Here is a 17,202-nt window from a genome sequence, read left to right as displayed (position 1 = left end):
GAATCTTGGAATTATTTTTGATCAGGATATGCACATATTAAAAAAATACGTAGGACTGCTTTCTTCAATTTTATCATCTTATCCATTCTTTCACCCTTAAAATAATCTCTAAACTTTTAACCTCTCATTCTCTTCCAACTTTTTTTTTCTTTTGCTTTTCCTTCTTTTTTTCTTTCTTAACCAAGCCCTATTTTGGTAGTCTTTTTTTTGTTTTCTTTGGTATAAATATAAATGACCTTTAAGTGAGTGTAATTGGAACCCAAAGATTTTGATCTCCATGAGAGCCCTTCTCTATCGTTCTTTTGTTTCTTTGTTTAAAGTTTTAGCTCAGTGGTATTTGAGAATGTGTATCTAGATACCACTGTTATCTTTAAACTAGACATTATGCATTGCATGTTTAAAGCAGACTACTCTGTCAGAAGAGAGGATCCTTAGCATATGATTTCTACTGTGCGTGTGTGTGCATTTGTGTGGTCTCCTTGCTTTCAGGCGTTTAGAACAAGTCATTCAAAGTTGTACAGAACACACACACTAACGCATTCACTCAGTTTGGCAAGTCTGTAGTGTATGTGTATGGGCGTCTTTCTTCTGCATCCTGCTCAGTGGTCACTTACCACACACACTCCACCACCACATCAACATGATGGTTATATAACTTTTGATGTCATCTCCACTGATGTTCCACTGAGTTTTAGTGGAATATTCCTGCTCAGAATTTATGCATTTGAAATCAGCTTGGACTTGATGTCATTTGCTTATCTTTAACGTTTTTCAAACAATTTTTTTTCTAAATTTCATTTCTTTCTTGTTACAACTTTGCTGTGCACACACATTCTTTTTCAGCTGGTAAGATTGTGGAGCAGCGATAAAGAGCTGGCTGAACAGAACCAGATTGGAAGAACAGCGGCAGCTTTTTATCTTAAAAGTGAGCAGTGCATCACCCTGTTTGTACCCATGTGTGTTTCTCTAACATGTAGCAGGTCTGATTTGTGTCCCGAGCATTTCCAGTTTGAAGTTCAACAGCATCTGGTCCAGGGTTTATTTTCCATCCTGTGTTCCTTCCAGTGGCTCTGCTGCTTCCAGGAAAATTTAATCATACCTCACAAATAATGCCCACAACAGGATACAGAGGCACACAGAAAAGGAGGAAAGTGAGACAATGACACTGAAAAACGTTTGAATCGTTTTATTATAAATGTACAAACTCCTAGTTAAGCAGTCAAAATTCTTGCCCTTGTCTTGTTTTTTTTTTTTTACAACCAAAATAGTACAAGTTAAAAATTATTTTACCACTTCTATCAACAATGGGAAACACATTAAAAGGACAAATGATACACATTTATATCACAAAGAAAATAACAGGCAATTACTTTAATACAAAATCTAAAAAAAATGCATTATACTGGTGTTACATGGGGCATATCATATGCAAATCTGCTTTCATTAAGCAAAGAATTTCAAAAGCTGCTCATTTTTAAGAAGCATAAAGCTCACAAAACCTAATCTTGTGAATATATCAATAAACAAGATTCATTAACCATAAACCAGAGGGGATTATAGGTTAGGGGCCTACCCCTTTTAGGGGGGGCTCAGCTCCCAATCATAATGTCGGTATAATTAATATTAATGAGGTATGTTGTTTGCAAATATAATAAACCCCTTTTACAGTTGCAAACCTCAATTCAATTGGATAAACATTACAATGTTACCTTCAAAAGCAGCCAAATAGTTGGAGTAATCAGATTTCAATCTAATACACCATTTTAGTGTGGAGCCTTTAGTTATTAAACTCAAGCCAAAGGCTCAGTCATTAAAGTTTTACTGAATTATTTGTAGCAAAGCAGATAAGATGAGAAACATGCACAACACTCTCAATCACACAGAGGCAGTCCACCAAATCATCAAGCACTTATAGTAGCATTAATTAGTACAGAAAACCATCCTGCCACTCTATAGTGGCAGGACACAAAGCAAACTGTAGTAGAGCTGTTTTATATTAAAGCTTTTAAATCCTGCAAAATGCTACAATTCATATCAATATGTCCTGTTCAGAATTTCCATTGGCATTTTTAAGTGTGCTACTGGAAAGCATGCAAAGCATCCACAAAATACATGAAAAACTACTTTATGAAAAATAACTTTTGTTTTTCCAGCTAACTTCACTATGTGCTCCCTCAATCTTCCTGTTCTTCTACAACCTCTCTGTCCTCTCTCTCTCTCCATCCTTCTTTTCTCAGCTAGAAGCTACAAAATGACAACAAATATAATCTCATAATAGTTATTATAGAACAGTAATGAGTATAAGAGGGGTATCTACAACTGACAACAGGGCAGCAGACTGCTTACATACGCAAACTCATCATCAATAAATGTGGGAAAGCTACAGCTTCATTTTTGGTGAATTTGACTACATGTCCACTCTTACCAGTTTCTTTTTGCGCTCTCTCTTCGCTGTCTTCATCCTGTTCTCTCTCTTTCTCTCCCTCTCTGTCCTCTCTCAGTCTTAAAAGTTAACTTAAAGTTAAATGTTACAGTAAATAAAAGGCAAAAACTGATCCATATCAGTTCATAGCAATATTCAAACTGAATACAGGCTGCAGCTGGACATAGGTAGGTGACATCATTTTGACTTGCTGATACTTGTATCTGGAGCTGTACTGTAAACAAAAACTGAATCTCAATTAGACCAGAAAAGGATCAGAAATTTTTAACAAACTAAAAGAAAAAGTACATCAGCTCTTTGGCTGGCACCTTGTGATATACCAGCAGACTAGTGGATCAGAAGGTTACAATTAGCTAATAATCTCTAGTGATTTAAGCTACATTAGCTAACACTTTTTATGCTGTTTAGAGAACAAATAAAAATAAGCAGATACCTTATAAGTCACAGCAATATCTCTGCATTGTCAGAAGAGTTTGAAACTTCAGTTAAAGTGTGTTTTAAACCTGCATCACTGATTTGTTTCATGAAATTACTTCTGCATCTTCCTTTTACCACAGCAACGAAAGATTTAGAGAGGCTTACTGAAAAAACCACGCTGCTGAAGCAGCACCAGATATCGGTATCAACCCATCCAGTCCACAAATACAATATAGTCAAACACTAGGTGTCCATAAATTAAGTCATGTTTAATAATAAGAAATGCGCTCAACTACCATGGCCTGTATGCATGCTCTTCACACAAGACTCCACTGCTGAAGAAAAAGCATGTTGAAGTGTGTTTAAAGTTTGCTGAACAACATTTAGGCAAACCTGTGAAATACTTGAAGAGTATAGTCTGACTAGATGGCAAAAAAATTTAACTCGTTGGCTCCAAAATGCACATCATCTTTGGGGGTCAAAGGCACAGCATACCAACAAGGATGTTGGAGATGGGAATATTATTGTGTGGGGGTATTTTTTGGCATACGGCATTGGCACACTTTATGTAACTGAAGGAAGGCTTAATGGAAAAATGCACAGAGACACCGTTGATAAAAGTCTGCTGAAAAAGAACTAAAGCTCAGAGTTAGTAGACACGGCACACAGAACCTTTAGGATTTCTATCGAAGAATGGGCCAAAATCACACCTGGAGCAATGCACACGGCTAGTTTTGCCATACAGGAGACTGTCATCACCAACAAAGGCATGTTTGATACTTTTTCCCTTAATTATGGACATCTATAGTTTCTTTCTATGCACGTGTGGATTGGATGGGTGTTACCAACATCTGTCAATGGCACCTTTATCTATACTTAGAAAACTGGTCACATGTTCAATACTTATTTTACCTGAGGTACTTGACACTGCTGTAATTTTGACTCTGTGTAGATTAAAGAAAGTTCTAAATAAATTTAAACTTGTTGACCTAATTCTTGTTTTTTTCTCTTTTAAGTCATTAAAGATGTATGTTGTACAATCATTCCACTCTGTAAAAAGAGCAGTTCAAAGACATCTTTAAAAGCCCCAAATTAGCATAACATTCATGGTCATGATGAGTAAATATACCGGTAACCCTCTGCCCAACATACAGTCAGTAAGCACCCTTACTGTTTCCACATCCACTATAACCAAAACAATCATTGCTTCTGATAAATAATTTTGCCTGGAAAAGGTTATAAGACCATTTCCAAACAAAATGAAGTCCATCACTCTACAGTGAGAAAGATTATTCATGTGGAAAATATTCAAGACAGTTGCCAATTCTCCCAGGAGTTGACATCCCAGCAATTCCCCCTAAGGTCAGATCATAGAATGCTCAGAGAAATTGCAACCAAAGAGCTACATCTCAGAATCTACAAGCCTTAATTACTATGTTAAATGTTACAGTTCATGACAGTAAAATAAGAAAATGATTGAACTAGTATGGATTGTTTGAAACTGCTGCCAGGAAAAAGTATCTTCTCTCGAAATAGAACATAACAGCACCTCTTGGATTTGTAAAATTGCATCAGAACAAACCACAAGACTTCTGAGAACATGTACTTCAGACAGACAGTACCAAAGTTGAGATGTTTGGCCATAATGTGCAGTGCCATGTTCCATGAAAACCAGTCAGCAGACACTTAATACCGTCTGTCAAACACAGTGGTGGAGTGATGATTCAGCCTTGTTTTTAACAACAAGACCTGGGAACTTGCAGACTGAACCAAGCATGAACTCCGTATACTAAAATATTTTAGAGTCAAATGTGAGGCCATCTGTCCCCCAGCTAAAACTGGTCATGCAACACGACAATGATCCCAAGAACACCAGCAAAATAGCTGACAGGGCTCTGCATAAACAAATGCCTACAAACCTCAAAGAACTGAAACAATGTAAGCAAGTATGGGTCAAAATTCCTCTACAGTGATTTGAAAGACTAATAGTAGACAGAAAAGACTACTTTACATTGCTTCAGCTTATTGCTGCTAAAGGTGCATCTACAAGCTACTGAATCACAGGGTCTAGTTAGTTTTCAGAACGGAGTCCTGTGAAATCTCTCCTTTTTTATACAACTCTTTCTTCTCCTGATCAGGATTCAGTTATCCTAAAATTGCTAATCCTGTTAAGTATTCACACAGAGTTGATTACAAAAGTAGTACTTCAATCTGGGTCTCCACCAATTTTATTATCCAGACATTCACATAAAACAGGTAGTGTTTATAATCTGGGAGTCCATTGGGATCGACTCACTTTTGAAGCTTGCCTTCGGCAAGGCTTTTTTCTTGTTTATTGTGGCCACTTCTGCATTTGCTTAATTTTTATAGTTCTGGAAGTTGCTGCTTGTATATAACAACATTATCCTTATTCTTTAATAAGTCAAGGCTTATTGCCTTATTTCTTTAGAATATAATATCACGCCAAAGCTAATACAACATAAAATTGATTAAACTGACTAAAAATCAGAAGGAAAAGCAAGTTTCTCCCAATCTGCATGCATTTCTTATTGATGCTCATCAGAGACTGGTCAGTAGGAGGTGGTTTTGTATTTACTGATAGTAGGTTAGGCAACATCTGAAAGACTGGAAATCCTGGGTTAAAACTGAGGTTACCTCTTAAAGTCCTATACATATTTCAGGCTGGATTTCACAAAATTATGTGTAAATTATGCGCAAATGAAAACCAATGAAATTCTGATGATAAGACAGTTTGTTCCACATTAATTGTTGTTTATGTGAACAAAAAATACAGATCTAGAGAAATAATTTTGGCTTTTCTATAACTTTTCTATAACTTCTCCATGTCACCCAAGATACAATACAATTCTTCTTTTCTTGTCTGCAAGTGCTGTGTCCGACAGTTACTGACTTAAGTGTGTGCACATCAGAGCAGCAACCCAGTGACCACACAGTGTTTGATTGATCCACAGTCTTTTCGAAACAAAACACAGACGGAATATCTGTTCAGTTTTCGTATTTCTTCCATCCTTGGCTTTGTTTTGACTCACTGGACAAACTAAATTGCCAAATATTCATCTAACCATCTGCCCATTATTCTAAATAAGCAAAAATGACATCATACATCATCTGATGACCATTATCCCATGAGTACAGTTTCTTGTCCAGTGGACAGTAAGCCAGCTGAGAATTATGTGCATGCATGTTTGTGAACGCCAGGCTTGGCACTGTGTGCGTAAGTGTGTGAGTGTCAAATGCGTAGGTCACGTTTGCATAGCGACGCTCCATACTGTCCACTGCATAAAGCACGCCACATACCAAGAAGCTGTTACCGTAACGACCTCTTCTGAGACCTGTGCGAAAGGTCTGTATTGGTTGAAGGTCTCGAGGGTGGAGGTGGATTAGCAGGATAACTTCCTGGTGGAAGCCCTCTGTGTCCAAAGCAGGGTAAAGCAGCCACAGGCCGGACTCATCTACCGCAAACTCGACCTGCAAAATACACAAGCTCAAGTTTGTATGACTTTTGCATCTTAAAATAATTTTAGACTGCAATCTTTCAGGTTGTTGTTTTGGTTTTAGAACCTATAATTTTACTGATTCATTCCCACTGCAGTTATTCATCTGCAGCAGGCAGCTGTTTACATACTGTGCTCAGCTCCCCAGACAGCAGATTAAGGTAGATTAAGGTAGTCCTTGCTGGTGGAGACCAAAAACAGATTTAAAGAATCTTTAAAGAGATTTTAAAGAGTTTAAAGTGAGCCTGACTGGCTGACTTTTCTTTCTAACTACAGTTGAGGCCAAAATTATTAGCCCCCCAGGAATTTTGGAACATTTTGTTAAACTTCTGCCCAATGTTTGCAGCATTGATGAAACTTGATATATTCAAACATTCACCAGTGCGATTTAGTAGCTTTCGGTACATTTTGTAATATAAAATACCTTTTTAGGCTTGCTTCATATCAAATATAATAAAAGATGGGGTGGTCAAAAATATTAGCCCTATGTGAATGTTTGCTTTCAAAACACCTAGAGTAATTAACCAGTCAGCTTTGAAACCACATCTGTGCAGTCAAACTGGCTTCCTAACAACATTCAATCAGCATAAAAAGGGTTCAAGGAACAGGGCATTTGAACACATGAGAGGAACTACTGTTACTGGCCATGCCAAAGACAAAGAATATAATTCTGGAGCTCAGAAAAAAAGATAGTAGAGGCTCATGATAAGGGGGAAGGCTACATGCCGTTTCCAAGCAATTCACAGTGTCTAGAACTGCTGTACGTTGCATCATTGCCAAGTACAAGGAGACAAATTTTGTAAGAAGCAAACCTGGCTGTGGCCGTAAGTTCAAGATTTCAAGAACTCTGGAGAGGAAAATAGTCACAGATGTCAGCAAGGAACCGACATCTGCCAAGACAATTGTTACTGACCTGGCCTCTTCTGGAGTTGATGTTTCAAGGAACACAGTTGTGACGGCTCTTTATCATGGTGGACTTCAGGGGGATCATCCCAGAAGAACACCTTTACTCAAAGAGCGGCACATCACAGCCTGACTGAGGTTTGCCAATGAACATTTGAAAAGTAAAGATCACTTTTGGAAGTCTGTGCTTTGATCTGATGAGACTAAACTGGAACTGTTTCAGCACATAGTTGTTGCTTATGTTTGGCAAAGAAAGGCACAGGCCTTCAACCCCAGGAACACAGCTGGGAACATCATGCTGTGAGGCTGTTTTGCAGCCTCGGGCACAGGGAGCCTTGTTTGGTTGCATGAAAAAGAAATTATGTTGACATTTTGAAGGAGAATATGCAGAAATCTGCTCATAGCCTAGGCTTAGGTCGTCGCTGGGTCTTCCAACAAGACAATGACCCAAAGCATACATCAAAATTAGTCCAACAGTTCCTCAAGGATACCAAAACCAAGATCCTGGAGTGGCCCGCACAGAGCACAGACCTCAATCCTATTGAGAATCTGTGGTGAGTGCTCCAAGTGAATGTCCATGCTTGTAAACCATTCAATTTGGACGAGCTAAAACAATTTGCAATGGAGGAATGGACCAAAATCCCTCAGGAGACCTGTGCAAACCTAGTAAAGACCTACTCTAAGAGATTGTTGTCAGTTGTGGCTCAGAAAAGGTACAGTATTGACTATTAATGGCCATGGGGCTAATAATTTTGGATGCCTCATTTTTGCCCTTTCTTGTTTCGACTTGGTGTATCAATAAAATATCCTAATTAAACTTAGTGGACATTATTATTTTGGAAACAGATAACACTATACAAAACAGAGACTTGTTGTTAATGGTCATTTTCACACTAAAATCAAGAATGTTCTCTAATTTCATAATGGGGGCTAATAATTTTGGCCTCAACTGTACATTTCCTAACATCCACCTGCAGTTCCTTACTGAAAACAGGAATCTTCTGTTTAAATTCTCAGAAATAAACCACAAAAGTGATCAGTTGTGCTCTTTAGTAATTTATAATGTTCCCACACACAATTTTAATGATGGTTGAAAGACTTCTAAATGTATATACTTCTTGTTTAAATCATTATGGAGTACTTCTTGGGCCGTTATTTAAAAATGAAAGTAATGAGTCTTACTTCAGTCTGTGTCCTGTGAATTTGCTCCTCCAGTAAAGCATCGTGCAGTGTGGTCCACGCAGCCACATATCTGTGCCTCAGGTCATATCTGATAATGTCCCTGCTGAAGGCTCGATTATAGTAGAAAGCCCCATTAAACACAACATGGCCTGTTCCAGTGAAACTGTAAGGTAGCTTGTATGAATTACTTGTCTGACCTGAACAGGAAGGACACACAGAAAATAGACATGCACAACCTTAAGGATCATCAAAGTAAGATATGTCCATCATGTAGAGAAAATATTTTACTGCAACTAATAAACATTGCAACAATTTTTAACTTAATTAATACCAGTATTTCAAATGGTTAAAAATGTGTTTTGTTTTCTAATCACACTAATGTTGAGACTAGATTATTTCTGTTTATAATGTTATGCAATAAATCAGACTGTATTTTATATTTCATATTTGGTTTCACAATTATCCTCTCATTTGTACTGTCTTATAATTAAAAGACCCGCCTCCACACCCTTTAAAAAACCCCCAAACTTGTTTCCAGGCTGTGGATGATCTTTGTCTTTGTCAAGAAAGTTTTTTAAACTATTTCAGCTTTTTAGAAACATCTTGGTTTCAAGCATCCAATGAAGAACAACAAATATGATTTTTGTCAAAACTTTGTGATTAAGTAATCGGCATTAGGATATTGAGCTAAGTAATTGTCATTGTAAAATTTCCCCAAATTGAGCAGCCTTATTTTCTAAGACAGGAAATCCCTACCATATCCAGGAGAAGCCAAATATCAGATGCTGATGCATCAAAATTATGTTCAGACTAGCATTTCATCCAGATGCAAAGGCGAAGGCAGTTTTACGTCACTGCAAAGGGACAGCTATGGTAGATGAATGCCCTTTCCTGAGCCTGGTTCTGCTGGAGGCCCCTTCTTGTTAAAACGGTGTTCTTCCTTCCCACCATCACCAAATACTAGCTCATAATGAGCCGTATGCTCATCGGGGTTCTCTCTAAGAGTGTCTATTACATGGGCCTTTCCTTACAATATGAAGCACTTGGAACAACTGTTGTTATCTACTGGCACTACACAAATACACATTAATTTAAACTATTTTTTACATACTTTAGGAAACCTCATTTAAAATTAAATTGGCCACCAAGATTTAGAGGATTAAATATAAAGATCATTTGAATGTTAAGTATCTAAACTTTAACTCCTAGACCTGGTAATATTGAAACACAGGTGCTAAAATGAATTTCACAAATGTATAGAATTTTACCATATTCCTGTTCAGCTTGAAGGACCTGATTCTAATGCATGAATCTTTTTCTAACACATCCATTGTGTGTGAAATATTGTTTCCTGTTTTTCTGTTTTTTTACTTACGGATTTTCATGTCACTGTTTGTTCTGTCGTTCAAATATGAAATGCATTTGCCACTGATTGCTAAAACATTGATGGCTGGAAATAATCAGTTTTGGCAAATTTGTGGAAGAACTTTTATGAGATGAATTAGGGTACCTGACACTGTTTGAGATTAGAAGATAATCTTTTTCACAAACACAAACCTCTGTACCTAATTTGAAGGTGTCCATGTCTCGGAACTCCAGTAAGTTGTTGCCATAGTGACCATTAGTGAGGTAGATGACGTTCCCATGACCACGAGCATCTCTCATCCAGGCTCCATCACTAAGGCCATAAGTATTTTTCTGGACCGGTTCAGAGATGCTAGCTACTGTGTCCTTACACACTCCTGTAAAAATACACATTAGGTGTCAGTAAGGATGCACCTACTACCAGATGAGCTATTACAGTACGTAGATGAGCCCAAAATGCTATAATTACACCTTTCTGGTAATTATTTTGTCTGTCTAATATCTACAAGACTGAACAGTTATTTTGAAGAGGGAAACTATTGATAGAGGCCAAAACCACATTTTTTTTTATCAGGCTGGGAAGCTGAAACTGAATGCATTTTAACACAGGATTTTGTGAGATCTCCCTCAAGTGGCCACTGGAGCCCTGGAGGTTACCATTTCATTTTTATGAAATAATCAACATTATTAGCTTCATATGGAAATGAATAGGTTCATCAGTCTTACTCTACCTGGCTTTTTGGTAACTGTTGGTTGGTCGGCGGGGCTCTCTGTCCAGCTGAGGCGGCTTTTGGTTCTTGACTGAGGCGCTGAGGTGGGAGCTGCACCAATAGGTGGAGTGATATTGGTGTCTGAGGGTGAAGTGGTATACTGGCTGACAGGCGCAGTGGGGCGAATAGCAGGTCTGGTAGTTAAGGATTTTTGGGTAGTTCCCGTTGGCTTTGGAGTTGTTGTAGAGGAGCGAACTGGTTGGGTTGCAGTTATGGTTTGTTGGCTGGTAGATGGGGGAGCTGTTGGTGGATGGGATGGTGAAGAACTGGTCAAAGGTATGTCTTTGAGGTCTGGCTTTATGGTAGTTTTTGAATGCCTGTTACGTGGCAGCTGCTCAGACACCTGCAAATCCACTGATGATTTTGTGGTTACAGAAGCTACAAGACAAGATAAAAGAAGAAAGGGCCTTTCTCTGTAATTTTTAAAATAAATTTTACCTGTGATTAAATTATAAAAGCCTTTAGCACATAACTTGAAAGCATTGATTTTACAGATCAATGCAATAGACTTACTGCTCTGTGCTTTGCCTTTCTTATCCTCCTTGTAGCTCTCTTCCTCTGCCTTATAAAAGGTCACACCCCTGATGACAACAGTGTTTTTGTCTTTCATTGGCTGCTTTGGCTCTGTCTTCTCTTTGATTGGCTTTCGTGTTTCTGTCTGATTCCTGATTGGGTTCTGTTCCTCCACACCATCTTGCTGGTGGTTTGTCTTCAGCTGGCTATCATAATTCTTCTGTAACAGAAAATTCAGTCTCATTTATAATGAAGAGGGACTATCTACGCACGATAGCAATCTTCTAGACGAGTGCACAGCATAAAATCAGACAAGAGTTTGTCTTGGCTTGCGATGTGTTAAGACACAGATTTTCACAAGGTTTTTACCTGCTTGTGGGCGTAGGCAGCTCCTCCACTTTTAACTCTTGAGCGCTCATCATTCAGTTTCTTTTTTTTCAGCTGGATCTTTTTTTCTTTATCCTTTTCCCTCGCTCTTTCCTTTACACGTTCTTTCTCTCTCATTCTTTCAGTCAAATTTTGTGTGAATGCCTTGAGTTCAGAAAAAGACACATGCAGGGTCAACCAACTATTTCAGATGACATCACTTTGCACTTAGTCTGGACTCTGTGAATATACAAATATATATTTTTTAAAAGTCTGGATATTCAATTCAATTTTATTTATACAGCGCCAAATCACAGCAGTCGCCTCAAGACGCTTTATATTGTAAGGTAGACCCTACAATAATACATACAGAGAAAAACCCAACAATCATATGACCCCATATGAGCAACCACTTTGGCGACAGTGGGAAGGAAAAACTCCCTTTTAACAGGAAGAAACCTCGGGCAGAACCAGGCTCAGGGAGGGGCGGGGCCATCTGCTGCGACCGGTTGGGGAGAGAGAAGTAAGACAGGATGAAAGACATGCTGTGGAAGGGAGCCAGAGATTAACAGGTAACAGGTATGATTCAGTGCAGAGAGGTCTATTAACACATAGTGAGTGAGAAAGGTGACTGAAGAAGAAATACTTAATGCATCATGGAAATCCCCCAGCAGCCTACATCTATTGCAGCATAACTAAGGGAGGATTCAGGGCCACCTGATCCAGTACTAACTATATGCATTAGCAAAAAGGAAAGTTTTAAGCCTAATCTTAAAAGTAGAGAGAGTGTGAGTATGAATGGTTATCTGTCTCTCTGGTTTAGCCCTGTGTACCCTGCCTCTGACCCTAAAGTAGCTGATATAGGCTCCAGTGCCCCCCGACCCTGATAAGGATAAATGCAGGGAAATGGATGGATGGATGTCTTCTCCTTCACTATAAAGTTCAATCTCATTGCATGTGCAGAGGAGAATTTAAAACAAATCACAGAAATATTTCTTTAAGAGTAAAACTTCTATGGCCTAAAGACAATACCAACTATATATATTTTTTTCAATTAATTGTAAAAATAAGCTATTCCAGTATTGCAGTTCAGCCATCCATGTAGGGGTATCATATTTCAAGGAAATGTCCAACAATCATATTTCTGATATTTTTTTAAAAAATGAATACATTTTGTTGATTTTTGTGGCTCACAGATAACAAACTTTACAAGTGTAAGTGAGTGACGGGCATTTGCCATCCTTCTTTTCCAGTGTGCTACTGTCATTGATGACACACTAGCAGCATTATAGTACAATAGTAGTGACACAGTATAAGTCAAATGTAAACACAAAAGTAGCCAACGTGTTTCTTGGAAATTTTAAGTAAAGGGAAGTTGCATCTTAGGTTGAGCCTTTTGAACTGCTATTTAAGGCCCTCCTTTTACCACCATGTAAACTGTGTGAGTAATTTTCATCCACTGTTTGCTTTTCCTGTTATATTGAGTGCAGTTAAGTGCAAGTGCTCCACCAATGCTTGGTGGAGTCATTTGTTTATTTCTGGGTCGCACATTACCAACTAGTAGTTCCTCCTTGGTAGCCTAGTTGTAATCGGTGATGTGTTTTTGCCTTTGCCTTAGGGTTTGTTGCTTCCACCTTTAGAAGGCAGTCACGCCCGGGCTTGTCTCGTTTTTGCGGGCACTTTGGAACGTAAACGCTTCACATTGCTATATCGTTGCTACAACAATGTCAAGACTTTAGAGCACATAACTGGTATACTAGTATTGCCCTAAAGTATATGATACGCCACAGTTTAACATCCAAGCACAGTCAAAGAGCAAGCTGACAGAGGATATGAAGAAGCCAAAGTGTTTAGTTTTACCATTTGTTTGTGTTAGCAGGTCTGTCTACCTTTGCAAAGCTTCTGCATTAAAAATATATACATGCTGTACATAAGAGTATGTACTGTAAACAACCTATCAGTTTTGATTTTTAATAGGTGTTTTTTTGGACAATATGTGCTCACCTTCTCTATGTTGTCCACCCTGGTCAGTAGCTTGGTGGTAACAGAATGGAGCTTTAACAAGTCCATTCCATACAGAGAGCCTTCCAACAAGTCAATGATAGTTGCCAGCTAAACAAAATCAAGAAATTGTTATTTTTATTATTATTATTATTATTAGTTAAACATCTTCCCACTCAAAACTAACTTAACAGTGTATCATCAGTAACCAGAACACATGTATATGTTTCTACCTTGATGTCATCTTTGCTCGCTTCCTGTAGTTTTTTAAACCTGTACTCTCCCTCGCAGGGATTGACAGCGGAAGGTGGAGCCATGCACACACACTTCTTGCAGTCTGTTCCTTTGGTAATTGTCTCTACAGTGTAAAAATCCTGAGATGGTGATTTTAGGTCACTTTCATGGACATGGCTGCAGTCGGATTGCTTGATTGGTCGAACAACACAGCGACACACACAGTCGGACCCTGAAGACACTGTTTTTACTTTGTCGTAATCTCCCAGCAACTGAAACAGAGGAAGAAAGTTGTCTTTCTCAGTATATTTTTTCCACTATATAGGCCAGATAGCAGGAAACCTGAATAAATAGTGAATGTAAAATTTATATTATATTATATTAAAATGGCCTGTATTTGTATAGGGCTTTCCTTAGTCCCTATGGACCCCAAAGCGCTTTACACTACATTCAGTCATCCACCCATTCACACACCCATTCACACACTGGTGATGGCAAGCTACATTGTAGCCACAGTTGCCCTGGGGCTCACTGACTTATATTAGTCAAGTCAAGTTGGCTTTATTGTCACTTCAACCATATACAGTTTGTACACAGTGAAGCGAAACAACGTTCCTCCAGGGCCAAGGTGCTACATGCAACATAAATTTACAACATAAATTAACAGAAAACACTAAACTAGCTAACTAGAGACAGGACAGACTGACCTAACATAAATTACAACATAAATTAACAAAAACTAACTATCTAACTAAAACTAACTATCTAACTAGGTAGGTAGTGCAAAGGAAACAGTAAACATACTTGTACTTATATTATAATTTATTTAGCAGAAATGCAGGAACTAAAAATGCAGAAATGGAGAAATGCAGGAACTAAAATCAGAAAAAGAGTTGAAATATCTGACGATATGCAGCTGCAACAGTGGTGAGCTGTGTGGAATGAAGACAGCTTTAGGCATTTACAAACAGGCCCTCTTTGGTTTGGACCACTTACAGTTTGAGGATATTACATAACCAACCACCAGGGGGATGCAAACTTTTACCATAGTGTACACACACATACACACACACAAACACACAGCTTTGGGCTTGATTTACCATGACAGTATGAGGTAAAAGGAAATTTCCCGTATAGATAAACTTTTGGGATCGCTGTGTCAGAAACAACCCCTGAAATCCAACTTAAGATGGAAAACGAGAGGTTCAGGGTTAACTGTTTAAAGCAAAGTAAGTCCTAACAGCACAAGTGCTGTGGGATCTCATGTGGTTTTCCCTTGGTGAGGTAGATGGAAAGTTTTGCTGAGGTACTAACTGCTGTTATTCAGTTGAAGTCTCCTGGAAGAAGAATTAAGCAGGTCGAAGTAAACAGGTAATGGATTGAAGTTTTACTTTTTATAATTTGCATAAAAGAGCATGCCTTTTGCAGACCTTTACTTCAGTTCAGTCAAATGTAAAAATAGGTCAAACAGCACATCATCTTGTGCTTTTAACTTTTAAAACGTTTTAAAATTGAGAACTGCCTTAATTATTAAAACTAGGAATTTCTATTCTCCCAGCTCATTTGCAGTATGTGAATATACATAAACTTCTTTTTCAGTGTAGTTTAACATAGAATACAATTAATCATAAAAAGGCGCCCATTATAGTTCACAAACCTGGCTTATTATATTCTCTTGGTTTTCCAGCTCGTCCTCCAGAGGCTCGACAGTGGGTTGGAACTGTGGAACTCTTCCCTGAGTGGCTTTCTCCGGGAACTGGTGACTACCCTCTGCTTTGCCTGTGGAGTTGGCATCTTTAATCGGCCTCAGCTCGTCGGTTTCAGCCAGCAGCATCTTCTCCTGAATGCTTCCGTCCACCGCCAGACTTCTTACAGCACAGCAGAAAATCAGCAGTGAAAGTCCGCGCCACATTTCTGCACAGCAGCTAAGGATAAGCAGGACTCAGTATACAAACTAGTCTCAAGTAATTATCAGGTAGTTGTAGCCAAAAATTGCGGAGCAAGTACGAATGAATAAACACCCACGCATCAAACGGTCCAGTAAACTACTTCACTAGGAAGTAGGCTTATTGTCCTTCCGAGCGGGTAAAAACGAGTCCATAAAACGGTTTAGCTTGAAACAAGTATCCAAACTTAAAAAAAAGAAAGAAAGATCGCTTGTACTTGTTATTTTTTTTAATGAAGATTCGTATTAAAATAATTGTTGTAAAAGAAACGAATTATAACTTAAAAGCTAAAATAATAATAATAATTTTTTAAAAAAGGTTGCTTCAACTCGGGTCAGTGTGACGTGTCGCCGGTGAGCTGGGTGGCACCGACGGACCTCGACACCGGCCCCGATCAGAAGTGGACTAACTGCGCTCGAGCCTGAGCCTGAAGTGGGAGTGGGACAGATGGGCGGGGGAGGGAGAGAGAGAGAGCAGAATGGCTCCAGGTTGGACACTTAACATTACACACAGCTTACTGCAGTTTGCCAGCCAATCAAAATAACCTAACTGGGCACTGCAAAGGTCCCGAGGGGTTTATTATGTCACAACTGTTTTTGCTCTCCCAGTAAACCTCACGGTGAGTATGTTCACGTTTAATAAGGTTGTCAATAAAACCGATGTCAAACAATTTTCTTACTGTTAATGTCTCGAAATATACCACAAGGTATTTAGTTTAACCAGAATATCTAAAAATAGATCCTGCTTATTGTAACAAAAACTATTAGAAATATAGAGACTTTTTTCAAATTATATTTTAATATTTATATAAAAATACTTCATATCGTATATGAAAAATTACAAAAACAAGTTAAACTATTGTATCATTCCTCAGTCTTTGTGTCTGTCATAAACACATGGCCATTAGAATGTCAAATATACATCCATCTGTTCTCTTCTGCTTATCCATTTCAGGGTTGTGAGTTGGATTCACTAAAATGATGTGCATGATGAAAAGGCACCTTCGCTGTAGTAGGGAATTGTGCTTTTTGTGATTGTCTTCCATGTACACACTGTTCGAATGATGTTCATATTAAGTATGGACAAAATTTTAGGTCAGTGTTTGAAAAAGTAACCCCTATGAGCCACAAACTCATAAGATTGCAAACAGACTCCAGTTATAAAATAGTTATAAAATACACCAAAAGCTGAAAGCTATGTTTTGTTGTGTTATCTAAATATTGTGGAAATCACAGTGGTCATTAAAATGTGTTTAGAATTTGCAAATTGATCATGATTTATCTCAAAAATCATGTATCATGGAATCATGGAATTGATTAAACTGGCCCTGTGTTTACTCAGTGTCAGAGTGTGAATAGCCTAATTCAGGCACACTCTGGCTGAACACAGAAGCCCCACCCATTTGATTTAAAAGAGGAGGGGCTTAAAACAGCTTGTTTCAGACACTCTGCAACAAAGCCCGGTAAAAGATAAGGAAGTTTATTTTTTAAAAGCTACTCCTTCACTGTCCAAGAATAAAGACAAATTGAACTTTAAATAAACATAAT

The 17,202-nt window shown here is 38.3% G+C and overlaps 1 protein-coding gene across 3 annotated transcripts; it reads right to left on the bottom strand.

Moving 5' to 3' along the window:
* Positions 1 to 1,171: 1,171 nt before the first annotated feature.
* On the bottom strand, positions 1,172 to 16,414 carry olfml2bb (olfactomedin-like 2Bb). 3 transcript variants are annotated; one of them, XM_019348177.2, is made up of 10 exons: positions 15,735 to 16,414; positions 15,367 to 15,634; positions 13,709 to 13,981; positions 13,479 to 13,586; positions 11,478 to 11,639; positions 11,109 to 11,328; positions 10,557 to 10,973; positions 10,026 to 10,202; positions 8,461 to 8,657; positions 1,172 to 6,349 (listed from the first exon to the last, which is right to left on the bottom strand). In XM_019348177.2, the coding sequence occupies exons 2-10, from the start codon at positions 15,619 to 15,621 to the stop codon at positions 5,954 to 5,956; spliced, it is 2,205 nt and encodes a 734-aa protein (XP_019203722.1). In that variant the 5' UTR covers positions 15,622 to 15,634; positions 15,735 to 16,414; the 3' UTR covers positions 1,172 to 5,953. The 3 variants fall into 3 exon arrangements, with proteins under 3 accessions (XP_019203722.1, XP_025756289.1, XP_005458002.1); XM_025900504.1 differs by having other exon boundaries at positions 15,367 to 16,414; XM_005457945.3 differs by having other exon boundaries at positions 10,557 to 10,835; positions 15,367 to 16,414.
* Between the last annotated feature and the right edge of the window lie 788 nt (positions 16,415 to 17,202).

Source organism: Oreochromis niloticus, linkage group LG18 (assembly GCF_001858045.2).
Source record: "Oreochromis niloticus isolate F11D_XX linkage group LG18, O_niloticus_UMD_NMBU, whole genome shotgun sequence".
In the NCBI taxonomy this organism is placed as follows: domain Eukaryota; kingdom Metazoa; phylum Chordata; class Actinopteri; order Cichliformes; family Cichlidae; genus Oreochromis; species Oreochromis niloticus.
The sequence above is the reverse complement of the archived record's forward strand: the minus strand, read 5'-3'. Positions and strand labels throughout refer to the sequence as shown.

Bases quoted from the DNA above. Each gene is read 5' to 3' on its own strand.
- olfml2bb (XM_025900504.1), bottom strand. From the start codon at position 15,621: ATGTGGCGCGGACTTTCACTGCTGATTTTCTGCTGTGCTGTAAGAAGT. The intron at 13,587-13,708 runs GTAGAAACATAT...GATTTTGTTTAG, and splicing joins CGAGCAAAGATGACATCAAG to CTGGCAACTATCATTGACTT. The intron at 8,658-10,025 runs GTACAGAGGTTT...CTTCCTGTTCAG, and splicing joins CATGGACACCTTCAAATTAG to GTCAGACAAGTAATTCATAC.